At 52.5% G+C, this 15,322-nt stretch overlaps 1 protein-coding gene across 10 annotated transcripts; it reads left to right on the top strand.

The window, feature by feature from the left end:
• Nucleotides 1-97: 97 nt before the first annotated feature.
• Proser3 (proline and serine rich 3) lies at nucleotides 98-12,121 on the top strand. Of its 10 annotated transcripts, XM_021233928.2 has the most exons (12): nucleotides 98-303; nucleotides 1,910-2,003; nucleotides 2,506-2,685; nucleotides 4,211-4,338; nucleotides 4,415-4,518; nucleotides 7,967-8,049; nucleotides 8,141-8,292; nucleotides 9,750-9,919; nucleotides 10,023-10,968; nucleotides 11,057-11,138; nucleotides 11,267-11,439; nucleotides 11,942-12,121. In XM_021233928.2, the coding sequence occupies exons 2-11, from the start codon at nucleotides 1,945-1,947 to the stop codon at nucleotides 11,403-11,405; spliced, it is 2,043 nt and encodes a 680-aa protein (XP_021089587.1). In that variant the 5' UTR covers nucleotides 98-303; nucleotides 1,910-1,944; the 3' UTR covers nucleotides 11,406-11,439; nucleotides 11,942-12,121. The 10 variants fall into 10 exon arrangements, 9 of the variants coding, with proteins under 9 accessions (XP_021089587.1, XP_012977237.1, XP_040591461.1 ...); XM_013121783.3 differs by lacking the exon at nucleotides 1,910-2,003 and having other exon boundaries at nucleotides 160-303; XM_021233925.2 differs by lacking the exon at nucleotides 1,910-2,003 and having other exon boundaries at nucleotides 178-308.
• Nucleotides 12,122-15,322: the final 3,201 nt, after the last annotated feature.

Raw genomic sequence — 15,322 nt, 5'->3', positions numbered from 1 at the left:
CCGGCGGTTAGGGGGAAAAAAGCCAGCACGCCCGGCTCTCTTCCAGGCTTCGGGCCAGCCTCTGACCCTTGCTATTGGTCCGCGGTCTTGCCAATTACTGCCGCACGCTCCCCGTCTGCAATCGAACGCGCGCTCTCAGCAGGGCCGCCTTTCCAGCCACTTTTGTTTTTCTAGTCTGTCATTGGTCGCCTTGGGAAGGGGCGGAGCTGACCGCGTTACTAAGGGAGGCGGGCCGGCGTCGCGCTGTCCCGCTGGGGAGCTCAGCCGGCACTAACGCCGAGGGAAATGCGGGATGGACTGCAGGTGAGGTTGGTCCCTTTCTTTCTCGGAGATCACGGGAAGCCCGGGAAAGGCAGCACGTGGGGGGGGTCTCCAGCCCAACCGCACTGGAACTACAACTCCCAAGATGCTACGCGGGTTTGGGAGCGCCAACAGTAAACTTCCCCATCCCCGGGGACCTCATGTCTTTTTGTTCTCTCTGGGTGGACGTAATGGAGTCTAGAAGGAACTTGAAAATTTAAGTTTGTCGGCTTCCAGATTTCCCCTGACATCCGTGGGTGTCGTCTTTGAACTTTCTCGCTTAGGAGGGTCCCGGTGGATCATGGGGATTGTAGTCCAAGTACCCCCTTCCCTCATTGGGTGTGTCTGGCCGCCACCTCCCCCTCCCCTTAACAGGTTTAACCGGAAACGTGCTGAGTACGGTTTAGTCGAGTTCTTTGTTGTTGTTATATTTTTGCCTCTTTCTCTTTACTTTTCTTCCCCTCGAGACAGGGTTTCTCTGCCTTGGTTGTCTTGGCACTCATTCCCTAGACCAGGCTAGCCTCGAACCCAGAGATCCGCCAGCCTCGACCTCCTGAGTTCTCGGGTTAAACTTGTGCGCCACCACGCCTGGCTAATGAATTACTTGTGTTTTAGTCGTGGTCTTCACTGGAGCTCCGTGAATGAGATGGGAATCAATTACCTTGATTTGATCATAACACACTGAATATAAGTATTAAAATATACTGTACCTTATAAACGTGTACAGCTGACATGTGTCAGTTAAAAAACAAAACAAAACAATAGACCATATTTTACCTGGATGGAGCTGGAGAAAGGGCCGGGAGTTCAGAGGCAGTGGCTGGCCCTCCAGAGGCCCAGGTTCGATTCTCGGCTCCCACGTGGCTGTAACGTGCTAATTTCAGGGGAGTCCACACTTTCTTCTGGCCTTGGAGGGCCATCGCACAGATATGTAGTGCACAGACACATACAGGTGTAGCTCCCATGCGCACAAAATACAAACAGATAGACCTTTCTTTTTCCATTGTCTGGACAGTCTGGAGAAGATGCAGTGTGTAGCCCGTTTACTGACACTCTGATTCCGGTTAGCCTGGAGTGGGACCGTGAAGCTATGCTGTTCTTGTGTTGAGACAAGGTCTCTCTAAGTAGCCCTTGTGTGTGAGGGCATCTGTTTCTGTGTGTACGTGTGTGTGAGCGCACTATGTGGAAATCGGACAGCCTCGGGTGTCTGCCATTCCCCCCAAACACCCTCTCCACTCCCCAGCTGAGGAACCCAGCAAGTGCCAGCCCCATCTCTCGACGTGGTGAGACAGGGTCTCTTTGATGTGCTGCAGGCTAGCTGGCCTACAAGCTTTTGGGAGACTGTCCCGTATCCACCTCCCGCCTGGGTGGATTTGAACTCGGGTCTCAAAACAAACAAACAAACAAAGCTCCGCCTAGGCTGGATCCAGAGTTGAGAACTACCAGCTGCCAGTCAGTTCCTAGGTTCTCGGGAGTCTTTCAGGAGGTCAGGGGAATCATGCTTGATTAGGAAGTGATGATTCGTGGGAATTGTAGTCCATCTCTTCAAGTAATCCCTGGGAATTGTCAGCTTCTGTTCTCTTATTACCGTGCCCTGCTTCTTCCGAAGCCCGTCAGTCACTACCCAAGACAACCCCTTCGGAAATGTTCCCCAGGGTGGGCCACCCTACCGGCCATCAAGAAGCCAGGACTGGGGCCCCAAGGTGAGGACATGCTTCACATAAAGTTTGGTGCCTCAGGCTAATAGCAGGAAATGGAAGGAAGGAAGGAAGGAAGGAAGGAAGGAAGGAAGGAAGGAAGGGGCATGCGATGGAAATGGGGAGGAGCAATTAAGAGAAACCCCCCTGGCCGCCTGTGGTGACCAGCCATTCCCAGCTCCCATTCCCAGATCTCCAACCACAGCCCCGCTTAGACTCTTAATGAACCTTCCAGTGTGGGATATCCTCCCCCTTTCCCCCCTCCCCCCTGAGACAGGGTTTCTCTGTATTGTTTTTTGGAAGCTGTCCTGGAACTCGCCCTGTAGACCAGGCTGGCCTCAAACTCACAGAGATCTGCCTGCCTCTGCCTCCCGAGTGCTGGGATTGAAGGCGTGCACCACCACCGCCCGGCTGGATGCCCACTCGTTTAGACTGCCTATGTGTGTTCATTCCCCATAGATATCACCCTTTTGACTTAACGTTTTCTTCTTTGTCTCCCGATTTAAAGCCTGGGTCCATCCAGGTCTCTAAGGTCACAAGCTCCCAAGGCCACAGCAGCCGATTCCCCTGAGCTGTCTGAGGCATCCTGGCCATCCAGTTCAGGGACCCCTTCCCCACTGAGCACAGAGGGACAAAGTACCTCTCCTCCACTCCCTGTAATGGACGGTGGAGACTCGGTGGTGGCCAAGTAAGTACCGGAGTCCCTGGGGAGGGGGGAAGGAGCGGGGTTAAAGGAAGGAAGAGGGCATCCCATAATAGCTATCAGAGACAGAGCTGTCTATATACGTTCTCTTTCAGGACCAGGCACTTCGAGTGTATTATTGAGGGGTCTGGAGCTAGACAAATCCTGCCTCTGTTAACGTATTCTCTCTATTGCTTTGGTCTCGATGTCCTTGAACTGGGAATATTAATCATACACATGCACTGAGGCTGTTTCGAATCCTCAGCTCCTCTATATAATCTGAAAGAACAACCGTCGTAGAATGAGTATTTGTATCTGTACCAGGGTCCCAGATTAATTATGGCTTGACCATTTACTTCTCCCTCATTTAGTGGCTCAGACAGAAGCAACGAGGGATGGCATTGCAGTCCCTATCTAAGGCGTTAGGAACGTAGCTTCCGTCTATCTTATTGGTGTTCTGTCTCCTCTCCTTCATAGCCTAAGTCACTGACATTGCTTTTCTAGAATCATGATCCCTTATTCTTTGTTGGTCAAGAGCCAGTCTGGCTGATGGCATAGCTGAACTGTTAGAGGGCCTGTTTAGCCTGCACAGTGCCCTTGGTTTGATTCCCAGAGCCATAGCGACATATGCCTGTAGTCTCAGAAAGGTAGCGGCAGAAGGATCAGAAGTTCAAGGTCACCCTCAGCTACATAGTGAGTTCAAGATCAGTCTGAGCTAAATGATACCTTCGTTTGTACAAACAAACAAACACACACACACAAAAACAAGGGGCCAGCAAGATGGCTCAGTGGGCAAAAGCATTTGCTACAAAAAGCCTTAGCAACCTCAGTTTGATCCCAAGACCCCACATGAAAATGGAAAGGGAGAACTGACCACACAAAGTTGTCTTCCGTGGCGTGTGTGCTGTCCTCGTACACATCAAGTGTGAAAAAGAACATATACGGCCAGGTGTGGTGCATGTCTCTAATCCCAGCATTCAGGAGGCAAAGGCAGGAAGAACTGTGGATTTGAGACCAGCTTGATCTACAGAGCAAGTTCCAGCAAGGCTAAACAAAGAAACCCTGTTTCAACAAAAAAATTCAATTTTTTACAGAATAAAATGTAAAAAAAAATTAAGATTATATTACTATATAAGAAAGAGAAATGGATATTTAAGGCCAAGTTCTTGCTTTTGGTAGATTTGAAGAAAGCAGTTATTTATTTATTTATTTGGTTGGTTTCTCAAGACAGGGTTCCTCTGTGTAGTCATGGCCATCCTGGAACTCACTCTGTAGACCAAGCTGGCCTCGAACTCAAAGATCTGCCTGTCCCTGCCCTCCCTACACTCACCCCCCACGGTTGGGATTAAAGGCCAGTGCCACCACTGCTGGCACAAGCAGTTATTTTTATCTGGGCCACTGAGCACAGCTTTCCACGGCACTTGATAAACGGAAGAGCAGAGCAGAGTGCCCGCTGCTGTCGTGATAATCTCTGTTATCACTGTTCGGTTCCCTTCTTCCCTCTGCTTGTCACCCGGATGGGTGCTCACAGGTACATCAACAGGTTCCGCCAAGCTCAGCCCACGAGCCGAGAGGAACGCCAGCCTGCCGGCCCCACCCCAGCTGACTTCTGGTGGCTACAGCCCAACTCGTCAGCCGTCAGCAGCTACCTCGCAACAGGTACCTGAGACCTCCCCTGCTCAGTGCCCGCAGCCGCGCTCTTCCCGGTCCCTGTGACTCGTGTGAGGTTTCCCAGCAGGAGCTGGTGGACCTGAAGGAAGACCCGCCATGACAGGTCCATCCCCCACCGGGACGTGTACTGCATCCCCGGCTTCAGCTCCTCTTCAGAAAGTGAAGCAGGTGACACTGCTACCTTCTCGCTCTCCTGCGTGCCTGCTTGACAGAACCAGCCCTGGGACAGACTTAGAGACAATGGCCGACTTAAGGAATCATAAACAAAAAGGGTTTGTGGACAGGGAGGTGTGGCTCGCTTGGAAAAGTGCTTGCCTAGCAGGTAGACAGCCCAGCATGTAGCGTAAGCTGGCCTGGTGGCTCACAGCTGTAATCTCAGCACCTGGGATCAGAAGCTAAGGTGACCCTCGGCTAAAAACGGAGTTTGAGGCTGCCCTGGGCTATATGATGTCCTATCTCAAAAAATCAGTAATAAAATCTAACAAAAGGATTTGCACGTTAAATGCAATTTTGAACTCTAAAAGTAGATGTGCATGTGTATTCGTTGTGTTCATGTTGCTGCGACCAAAACACTTGACAGAAATTAGGGAGAAAAGGCATGCTGACTCAGTTTCAGGGGATTTCGGTCCACTGGGGAGGGATGTGGCGGGAGGGGAGTCTAGATCCTTTGGGGAGGGGTGTGGCAGGAGGTGGGTCTAGATCCTTTGAGGGGTGTGGCAGGAGGTGAGTCTAGATCCTTTGGGGAGGGGTGTGGCAGGAAGTGGGTCTAGATCCTTTGGGGAGGCGTGTGGCAGGAGGTGGGTCTAGATCCTTTGAGGGGTGTGGCAGGAGGTGGGTCTAGATCCTTTGAGGGGTGTGGCAGGAGGTGGGTCTAGATCCTTTGAGGGGTGTGGCAGGAGGTGAGTCTAGATCCTTTGGGGAGGGGTGTGGCAGGAAGTGGGTCTAGATCCTTTGGGGAGGCGTGTGGCAGGAGGTGGGTCTAGATCCTTTGGAGGGTGTGGCAGGAGGTGGGTCTAGATCCTTTGAGGGGTGTGGCAGGAGGTGGGTCTAGATCCTTTGGGGGGTATGGCAGGAGGTGAGTCTAGATCCTTTGGAGGGTGTGGCAGGAGGTGAGTCTAGATCCTTTGAGGGGTATGGCAGGAGGTGGGTCTAGATCCTTTGGGGAGGGGTGTGGCAGGAGGTGAGTCTAGATCCTTTGGGGAGGGGTGTGGCAGGAGGTGGGTCTAGATCCTTTGGGGGGGTGTAGCAGGAGGTGGGTCTAGATCCTTTGGAGGGTGTGGCAGGAGGTGGGTCTAGATCCTTTGGAGGGGTGTGGCAGGAGGTGGGTCTAGATCCTTTGGGGAGGGGTGTGGCAGGAGGTGGGTCTAGATCCTTTGGGAGGGGTGTGGCAGGAGGTGGGTCTAGATCCTTTGGGGGGTGTGGCAGGAGGTGGGTCTAGATCCTTTGGAGGGTGTGGCAGGAGGTGAGTCTAGATCCTTTGGAGGGGTGTGGCAGGAGGTGGGTCTAGATCCTTTGGGGAGGGGTGTGGCAGGAGGTGAGTCTAGATCCTTTGGGGAGGGGTGTGGCAGGAGGTGGGTCTAGATCCTTTGGAGGGTGTGGCAGGAGGTGGGTCTAGATCCTTTGGAGGGTGTGGCAGGAGGTGGGTCTAGATCCTTTGGAGGGTGTGGCAGGAGGTGGGTCTAGATCCTTTGGGGAGGGTGTGGCAGGAGGTGGGTCTAGATCCTTTGGGGAGGGTGTGGCAGGAGGTGGGTCTAGATCCTTTGGGGAGGCTGTGGCAGGAGGTGGGTCTAGATCCTTTGAGGGGTGTGGTGGGAGGGGAGTCTAGATCCTTTGGGGAGGGGTGTGGCAGGAGGTGAGTCTAGATCCTTTGGGGAGGCGTGTGGCAGGAGGTGGGTCTAGATCCTTTGGGGGGTGTAGCAGGAGGTGGGTCTAGATCCTTTGGGGAGGGGTGTGGCAGGAGGTGGGTCTAGATCCTTTGGGGAGGGGTGTGGCAGGAGGTGGGTCTAGATCCTTTGAGGGGTGTGGCAGGAGGTGGGTCTAGATCCTTTGAGGGGTGTGGCAGGAGGTGAGTCTAGATCCTTTGGGGAGGGGTGTAGCAGGAGGTGAGTCTAGATCCTTTGGAGGGTGTGGCAGGAGGTGAGTCTAGATCCTTTGAGGGGTGTGGCAGGAGGTGGGTCTAGATCCTTTGAGGGGTGTGGCAGGAGGTGGGTCTAGATCCTTTGGAGGGGTGTGGCAGGAGGTGGGTCTAGATCCTTTGAGGGGTGTGGCAGGAGGTGGGTCTAGATCCTTTGGGGAGGGGTGTGGCAGGAGGTGAGTCTAGATCCTTTGGGGAGGGGTGTGGCAGGAGGTGAGTCTAGATCCTTTGGGGAGGGGTGTGGCAGGAGGTGAGTCTAGATCCTTTGGGGAGGGGTGTGGCAGGAGGTGAGTCTAGATCCTTTGGGGAGGGGTGTGGCGGGAGGTGAGTCTAGATCCTTTGGGGAGGGGTGTGGCAGGAGGTGAGTCTAGATCCTTTGGGGAGGGGTGTGGCAGGAGGTGGGTCTAGATCCTTTGGGGAGGGGTGTGGCAGGAGGTTAGTCTAGATCCTTTGGGGAGGGGTGTGGCAGGAGGTGGGTCTAGATCCTTTGGGGGGTGTAGCAGGAGGTGGGTCTAGATCCTTTGGGGGGTGTGGCAGGAGGTGGGTCTAGATCCTTTGGGGATGGGTGTGGCAGGAGGTGGGTCTAGATCCTTGGGAGAGCGGTCGTTATCTTAGTGGCTGAGCCGCCTCTCCTGCCCCACATCGCTGTCTCTTACTCACTGTCCTGAGTTAATCACTGAACCGTTTGATGGAGTGTTTTCATTAGACATGTGTGGTCAGGGAGGGAGGTTCTATCTTTCCTTTTTAAATTTTAAGTGTAGCGGATGTCCATGTGCCTGTGTATGAGTCTGTGTGTGTGTGTGTGTGTGTCTGTGTGTATGTGAGTGTGACGTGTGTGTGTGACATGTATGTGTATGTGTGTGCATGTGTGTCTGTGTGTGAGTCTGTGTGTCTGTCTGTGTGTGACATGTATATGTGTGTATGAGTCTGTGTGTGTGAGTCTCTGTGTGTGTGACATGTGTGTGACATGTGTGTGACATGTGTGTGTGACACATGTGTGTGTGACATGTGTGCGTATGTGTGTGTATGTGTGTCTGTGTGTGAGGTTGTGTCTGTGTGTGTGATGTGTGTGTGTATGAGTCTGTGTGTGTGTGTCTGTGTGTGTGTGTGTGACGTGTGTGAGTCAGAGTACAACCCTCAGGATTTGATTCTCTTCTTTCACTTCTGTGTGGGTTCCAGGGATGCAGCTCAGGTCTACACCTGAACAGAAAGTGCTTTCCCATTAAGCCATCAATACAGGCATGGCTGAGGTAGCAGGGTGGAGGGTTCAAGGCCAGCCTGGGTTACAAAGTAAGATCATGACTCAAAAATAGAAACCCCAAGAGCAAAAGAGGGAAACTGATCCTCTCTTCCCAGGGTAGAAAAGTGAACGGTGAGCTCCCCTGCCATGAGAAGTGCCATGAGAACATAACCTCTGTAGGGAGCCCCTTTCCCGGCAGCCTTTGGCCCAGGAACTAGCTTCTGGCCCCTCTCACTCTTCAGAGCCTGAACACGTGGAACTCGTCTTTGCTGGACTTGGAGACGCTGAGCCTACAGAGCAGAGCGGCCAAGCTGCTGAAACGCAGGTGACACCTCTCCCCACGTCCTCCCTCGCCCTCTCCCTCTCATTGTCCCCGGTCGGTCCCTGCTCTCCTCACTGGTGCCTTCTCCCTGCAGCAAGGCCTCCCTCTCCTCCGCCTCCTCCCTCAGTCCCGGCGATGCCAGCTGCTCCTCCTTCCCCGTCAGCTCCGATGGCCTCTCTCCCTGCTCTGTGACCTTCAATCCGAACTCCAACAAGAATTCTAGTCCCAAAGAATCTGTGCCGGGAGGTAAGAATTGGTGGTGGCCCGGTTTAAGTCCCATTGTGTCCGCTTACTCGCTGTGTGATTTTGGCCCCTCTGGGCCTGGTTTACCTAGGAACCAGGAATAATAATGAGACCCCCTCACTCAGGTGTTACGAGCTCATGGTTACATAGAGGACCTTCATACAGCCCTGTCAGCAGTGTCTGCGAGGCATGACAGGCCTGCCCCGCTCCCTGCTGTTATGACAGGAAGCCCCAAAATCAGAAGGCGTAGTACAGACTAGAGGAGATACTCATTCTTTATTGGTTTTAGTTTTGTTTTGCTTTGGTTTTTTGAACCAGGGTCTTGCTATGCTTCCTAAGCTGGCTGGGAACTCATGTGTAGTTCATGCTGGCCTTGAATTCTTGGCAATCCTGCCTCAGCCTCCCCAGCACTGGGGTTACAGAGGTGCACCACCATGTCCATCATGCCCTTTTTGTTTGTTTTTTTGAGACTGGGCTTCTCTGTCATGTTTTGGATGCTGTCCTGGAACTTGCTCTTGTAGACCAGGCTGGTCTCGAACTCACAGAGATCCGCCTGCCTCTGCCTCCCCAGTGCCGGGGATTAAAGGCATGTGCCACCACCGCCCGGCATATGGAACTTTTTTGTAGGCCAAAAAATGGTTGACCGTTTGGCAATTCTACACGGCCTGGCCAGGTCTCAGTGTGTTGGGGTTTGGTGTGTGGCCCAAACCCACATCTATACTATACACAAGTCAATGCAGCTGAACTGTGGAAGGTGAAGACTTCAGCCATGAAGCTGGGAATGGCGGAGCGCGCTGCTGGGAGATCAGAGCTCCAGCTCCATCCAGCTCCATCCTGAATTGGAGGCCCGCACAGGCTGTGTGAGACTGTCCTAGGAACGAGAGGGAAGCGTGTTTCAGAGAGTGTGCCTTCAGTCTTAGCACTCAGGAGGCAGAGACAGCAGGTCTCCGAGTTGGAGATCAGCCGGGGACACAGTGAGTTCTGGCCAGGGACACATAGTAAATCAAGGCAGGAGCCAGGGGTAGAGCCAAGTAGAGAAGCTGGTGAGGGTTAGTCCCTTGCCATGGAGGCCTGGGGAGGCACCTGGCTGTCAGGAGACATCTGAGCACGAAGGGTAGGTACCATTGTCTTCTGGGATGACAATAGGGTCCAAAAGCATAAAAACAAATAAGGAAAAATACAAGTACAATCACAAACTGGGTATAGTGACCCTTGCCTATAAGTCCAGGCTGAGGCTGGAGGATTGCCAGTTTGAACCCAGGTCAAAGCTGCGAAGGAAAATTGTAAGAGAGAATTGCAAGGGTCTTCCTCAGCCCCACCCTGCTTCTGGTTTCACAGAGGAGATGGGTGATGTCCGGGCAGCCTGTCTTAACAAGTCTGTGGTACCTTAGAAGAGTGGCCTTCAGGTGTCACCCTACGATTCCCTCAGCCCTTTCCTCTCTACCCCCTTCCCCCCCCAGCAGCCGCAGTGCCATCCCAGGCCTGCATCCCTGCTTCCCGCCCAGCCTCCCTTCAGCCCGAGGAAGACATTTTATACCAGTGGAGGCAGCGGCGCAAGCTTGAGCAGGCTCGGGGAGGTGCAGGCGACGGAACCTGGGTGTTGCCTCGGACCCCAGCCCTGACCACTCAGGTGAGTTGGAGTTGCAACCCTGACACTGATAAGGGTCACCTGAAGGTGACAGAGGGCCTTCCGACCCTCCCTTCCTGTCTCAGACACCTCGTTGCATCTGCAGACTCCTCCTGTCCCTGCAGCGAATCTGGGCTCCCCGGGGACCCAGCCGAGCGGAGTTCCACCTTGGGGCAGCGCGGCCCAGCCTCCTCCCGCACAGGCCTTCTACGTGGAGAGGCCCCCTTTTCCAGGGCCCTCTGCACACATCTGGGCCCCCAGCCCTCATGGGTTCCTCTGGGCCCCACAGGCCAGTCCATGGGTGTCTCTCGGGATGGTTCCTACCGCAGTGCTAGCCCCCACCGCTGCCCCCGTGGCCTCGGTCCCGGCCCCCGCGACCACCGCCCCAGCTGCCCCAGCCCCCGTCCCTCCTCCCCAGGTCTCCATCTCGGTGCCCCCAGCCTCCGCCCCGCCTCCGTGGGCTTCTACCCCTACACCCCCAGCACCTGACGCTTCTCGGGAGCCAACCAACCCTGAGCTGAGTAGCTGTGCCCGGCCCAAGAAGCTGGGTCCCAAACCTCGGAGGGCCAGCGCATCGTCACCCCACGAGGCAACTGAGCCAGGGGCCACCGCTTCCGAGAGTCCCTGTTCACAGCTCAGGGGCGCCCTGGGCCAAGTAGTGACAGCTCGGCTGTTCCCCGACAGCCCGTCTCCATCCGAGGTAGAGTCTCAGAAAGCCAGGGCCACGCCCCCTCAAGCCAAGGGGCCACGCCCTCCATCCCAGTCTCGGCGGGAGTCCAGGACCGAGTCCCGCCCAGCCGCGGCTGCGTCCTCCCCAGGCCGGTCGGTGCTTCGGAAAAGCAAAGCCGCCCTCTCGGCTGAAGCTGGGGATCCACAGGCGGCTACAACCCCAGAGGCATTCCCACTGTCAGAGGTCCCGACACCTGAATTCAAGAGGTCCGCGCCCAAGACGGGAGCCGGCGACGCCTGGCCCGCGGCTCCGCCTGCCTCAGGCCCCGCCCCCTCCGAGGACTTGCTAGCCCAGGCCGCACGGCTTCTGCAGGCTGCGGAAGGTGAGGGGGATCCCTGGGCCCTTGGGTATCTTGATGGTGGTACCAAACCCTGTGGGCACCTTCTGAAGCCCAGCCTTACATGCCGCAGACTCGGATGGCAGCGAGTTTCAGGAAGACCCTGTGCTGCAAGTGCTAAGAACTCAGAGGGCAGAGCTCCGGCTGCAGAAAAGGTGACCACTTTCCACCCGGGATCTCCGGGTGTCTGCCTCTTCCAAGCTCCTTCTCAGAATCCCGCCCAAGCCCTAGACTCCTATCTCTAGCACACACGGCAGCCTCTACCTTCCCGCCTTTTCTCCAGGAGAGTGGATGCGCAGTTGTCTCGCCTGTTGATCCACACTGCACACCCAGGATCTTCCTCTCCAACCGGTTCGCCTCCCAGGGCTCCAGGAAGGCGGCTGAGGAGGGAAGGAGCCTTCTCTGAGGCCAGGCGGCTTTGAACTGGAAACATTCCGCTTTTCCTGGACTGCGGAGGTAAAGTGCTTGCAAGTGTGAGGACCCGAATTTCCATCTCCGGAACCTACATAAAGGTAGTTTACTGACCAACTGGCCTGTGGAGCCTGGGTCTCAAACAAGGTGGAAGGCAAGGACCTATATTCAGACACCTTTGACTTCCATACTCAGGCTGCGCGCGCGCACACGCACACACACACACACACACACACACACACGCACAATAAAGTTGGCTCTAATTAACATTTTTCCAGTTTACTGTTAACCTCCAAGAAATGGGTTGTAGAAAGGCTGATTGTGATAAGGGACTGTAACCCCTTCCCCTGACCAACAAAACTTCTTCTTCTTCTTCTTCTTCTTCTTCTTCTTCTTCTTCTTCTTCTTCTTCTTCTTCTTCTTCTTCTTCTTCTTCTTCTTCTTCTTCTCTCTCTCTCTCTCTCTCTCTGTGTGTGTGTGTAAGCCCATGGTTCTAGGTGATAGGGACCTGACTTATGTAACTCACAAGTGGATTTTTATGTGACAGGTGGAGAAAAAGGCATTGTCATCTGGTCTTAAGGAGCATCACGCTGGGTGTTAGTGCATGCCTTTGATCCCTGCACTCGGGAGGCAGAGGCAGGCAGATCAAGGTCAGCCTGGTCTACAGAGTGAGTTTCCAGGACAGCCAGGACTGTTTCACAGAGAAACCCTCTCTCAGAAAACCAAAAAGAAAACAAGAAAGAAAGAAAGAAAGAAAGAAAGAAAGAAAGGAAGAAAGGAAGAAAGAAGAAACATCAGTGTTGAGGCTGGAGAGATGGCTCAGAGGTTAAGAGCACTGGCTGCTCTTCCAGAGGTCCTGAGTTCAATTCCCAGCAACCACATGGTGGCTCACAGCCGTCTGCAATGAGATCTGGTGCCCTCTTCTGGTCTGCATGCTTATATGTAATGCATAAATAAATCTGTTTTAAAATAAGAAACCTGAGTGTTAGACAGCAGTACGTATTCCATTTGTGCTAGCATCTGTCTCTGGTTGCCGTTTCCATCCACGGGTCCCCAAATTCCTGGTCTTTCCCCTAAGTTTGTTTCTCTTCTACCCTCTCCTCAGCTGTGTTCTTCCTGCTCAGCCACCAAAGCCTGACTCCTGCCTTCCCACACACAGTCACCTGGCAGATCCTGACTTTCTGTTCTCTTTAGAATCCATCAGAATCCAACTCCTTCCATTGCTGTCCCTCCATCTAGGCTACCTCCTTCCTGCCTGTACCATTGAAAACTCGTCATTACTATAAACACATCCGCCCACTCCCTGATACACTTGCCATCCAGAAGACAGCCCGTCTCTTTCTCTAGAAACATTTCTCTTCGGCCACATCGAATACAACCAAAGGGATGCAGCTTCACTTAGAAAAGTGGGTACTGGCCGGGCGTTGGTGGCGCACGCCTTTGATTCCAGCACTCGGGAGGCAAAGAGGCAGGCAGATCTATGTGAGTTCGAGACCAGCCTGGTCTACAGAGCGAGTTCCAGGGCAGCCTCCAAGACAATACAGAGAAACCCTGTCTCGAAAAACCAAAAAAAAAAAAAAAAAAAAAAAAAAGAAAGAAAGAAAAGTGGGTACTGCCCACCCATTTTCCTTTTCCTTTTATTTTCTCTGATTTAGAGATGCAATAAAATCTGGTTGCTGGAATCCTAGGAGTCTGAAGCAGGAGGATCTCAACTTTGAGGACGCCCTCATAGTGAGACTCTGTGTTAAAAGAAAAAACAAAACAAAACATCAGTTGTTATACTGGGGATGAAACACAAGGATGTACCCACTGAGCTCAGTTTGAGATTGGTGAATTTCATTATATGCAGCTGTTTTACCTTTTCTTTCATGTATTTCTCTCTCTCTCTCTCTCTCTCTCTCTCTCTCTCTCTCTCTCTCTCTCTCTCTGTTGTTGAGTGAAGCCTTTTCCTTGCCAGCCACTTTGGTTTTTCCCCACCAGTCGCCTGGGCTCTGCCATGTTGCAGTCCCCAAATAACACACAGGAGGCTGTATTAATTATGAAGCTGTTGGCCATTTACTTGTTTCTTACTGGCTATCTCTAACTTAAGTTTTTATCCCATCTCAGTATTTCTCTTACCGGAGAAAAGGTCCGGATTTCTTACCCCTATGGCGGCTACATCGTGACTCCCTGTGTTTCTCCTCCCCAGAGTCCTCCTCGACTCCTAGTCCCACCTATCTTACTTCCCTATTGGCCAACAGTGCTTTATTCAACAACCAATAAGAGACAGATTTACAGAATGGCATCTCCCATCACTCTCTCTCTCTTTTGAGACAGGTTTATTTTGCATCGGTGTTTTGCCTGCATGTATGTCTGTTTGAGGGTGTCAGGTCTTGGAGTTACAAACAGTTGTGAGCTGGTATGTGGGTGCTGGGAATTGAACCCAGGTCCTCTGGAAGAGCAGCTAGTGCTCTCAGCTTCTGAGTCATTTTTCTAGCCTGTTTTACTTTTCTATTGCTGTAATAAGACACCATGACCAAGGCGACTTATAAAAGAAAGAGTTTATTTGGGTGCTACAGTTTCAGAGGGTGAGAAGCCATGGCCATCACGTCGGGGAGCGTGGCAGCAGGCGGGCAGGCCTGGCCCTGGAGCGGAAGCTGAGAGCTCACATCTTGAGACACAGACACGAGGCAGAGACAGAGAGACACCGGGAGTGGGAGTCTTTTGAAAGCTCAGAGCCTACGCTCTGTGACACACCCCTCCTACAAGGCCACACCTAATCCTTCCCAAACAGTTCCACCCATTGGGGACCAAGTAGTTAAACATGAGCCCATGGAGACCATTTCATCCAAACCACCACAGTGGTTTTCCTCAAAAGAAAAACATACTGACTTCTAGTTGAGGAGTTGCATGCTATCTGGGCATAGTTGAACTCATCTTTAATCCCAGCAGAGGCAGGTGATCTCTGTGAGTTTAAAAATAACTTGATGGCCGGGTGGTGGTGACGCGCGCCTTTAGTCCCAGCACTCGGGAGGCAGAGGCAGGCAGATCTCTGTGAGTTCGAGGCCGGGCTGGACCGACAGCCTCCAAAACAATACAGAGAAACCCTGTCTCGAAAAACCAAAAAAATAAAAATAAATAAAAATAACTTGATGTACATAGGGAAATCCAGGCCAGCCAAGGATACATAGTAAAACTCTGTCACAAAAGAAAACAAAAAAAATGCATGTTGAAATACTTAGATGCCAATACCAATTTTTAAAAAAATGAAATCAGGTGCATTCCAGGATGCTATGGATGAAATGGTTTATTTGTCCTTTTGAAACAGGGTCTTAGATAGCCCAGGCTCCAACTCACTATGTAGCCAAACCTTTCTTTGAACTTCGGAGTCTCCTGACTGCCTTCACACCCCAAGTGCTGGGATTACAGGTGTGTGCCCCCACACCCAGCCTAATTTGTTTTGAAATGCACCCAAAGACGATTTGGAGGGATGAATAAAGTAGTAGGCAGATGTGAGATAAAATGAATACAGTAAAATGTTAGTGGCTACGATCCAGCTGGTGGATATGTGGGTGTCAACTTGCCATATCTTCATATGTAAAATGATGGTGACTATATGATCAGGGTTGTTTTGATATATGTACTTATGAAGAGAAATGGGACGAATTTCTAACAGGCAGTTCTCTATGACAGAAGGTAAACACGTGTTTTCAGCCTTTTTGAGCAAACCACACATTTGATTGAATCAGAAAGGAAGTAGCTGTTTAGACACAAGGAACAATAAAAGATGTTTATAATAACATCCTGATCGAGTTGAGAGGGAGGACTAGCAGGCTGCCTGAAGAAGTCTGAGCTTCCATGTGGGTAAGGCTGTTTTTTTTTTTTTCTTGTTTTTATTATTGGTGTGTCTCCTAATTCAATGATCATAGTCTCTGAACACATGGACCAG

This window comes from Mesocricetus auratus, unplaced genomic scaffold (genome assembly GCF_017639785.1).
Source record: "Mesocricetus auratus isolate SY011 unplaced genomic scaffold, BCM_Maur_2.0 Super-Scaffold_100046, whole genome shotgun sequence".
NCBI classification, from domain to species: Eukaryota; Metazoa; Chordata; class Mammalia; order Rodentia; family Cricetidae; genus Mesocricetus; species Mesocricetus auratus.
This window is presented reverse-complemented; position numbering and strand designations above follow the sequence as displayed.

What these genes read in the sequence shown, in the direction of transcription:
- Proser3 (XM_021233928.2), top strand. Translation starts at nt 1,945, where the DNA reads ATGTTCCCCAGGGTGGGCCACCCTACCGGCCATCAAGAAGCCAGGACT. An exon ending in CTCTTCAGAAAGTGAAGCAG is followed by an intron (nt 4,519 to 7,966) that starts GTGACACTGCTA and finishes CTCACTCTTCAG; the next exon opens with AGCCTGAACACGTGGAACTC. An exon ending in CAAAGAATCTGTGCCGGGAG is followed by an intron (nt 8,293 to 9,749) that starts GTAAGAATTGGT and finishes TTCCCCCCCCAG; the next exon opens with CAGCCGCAGTGCCATCCCAG.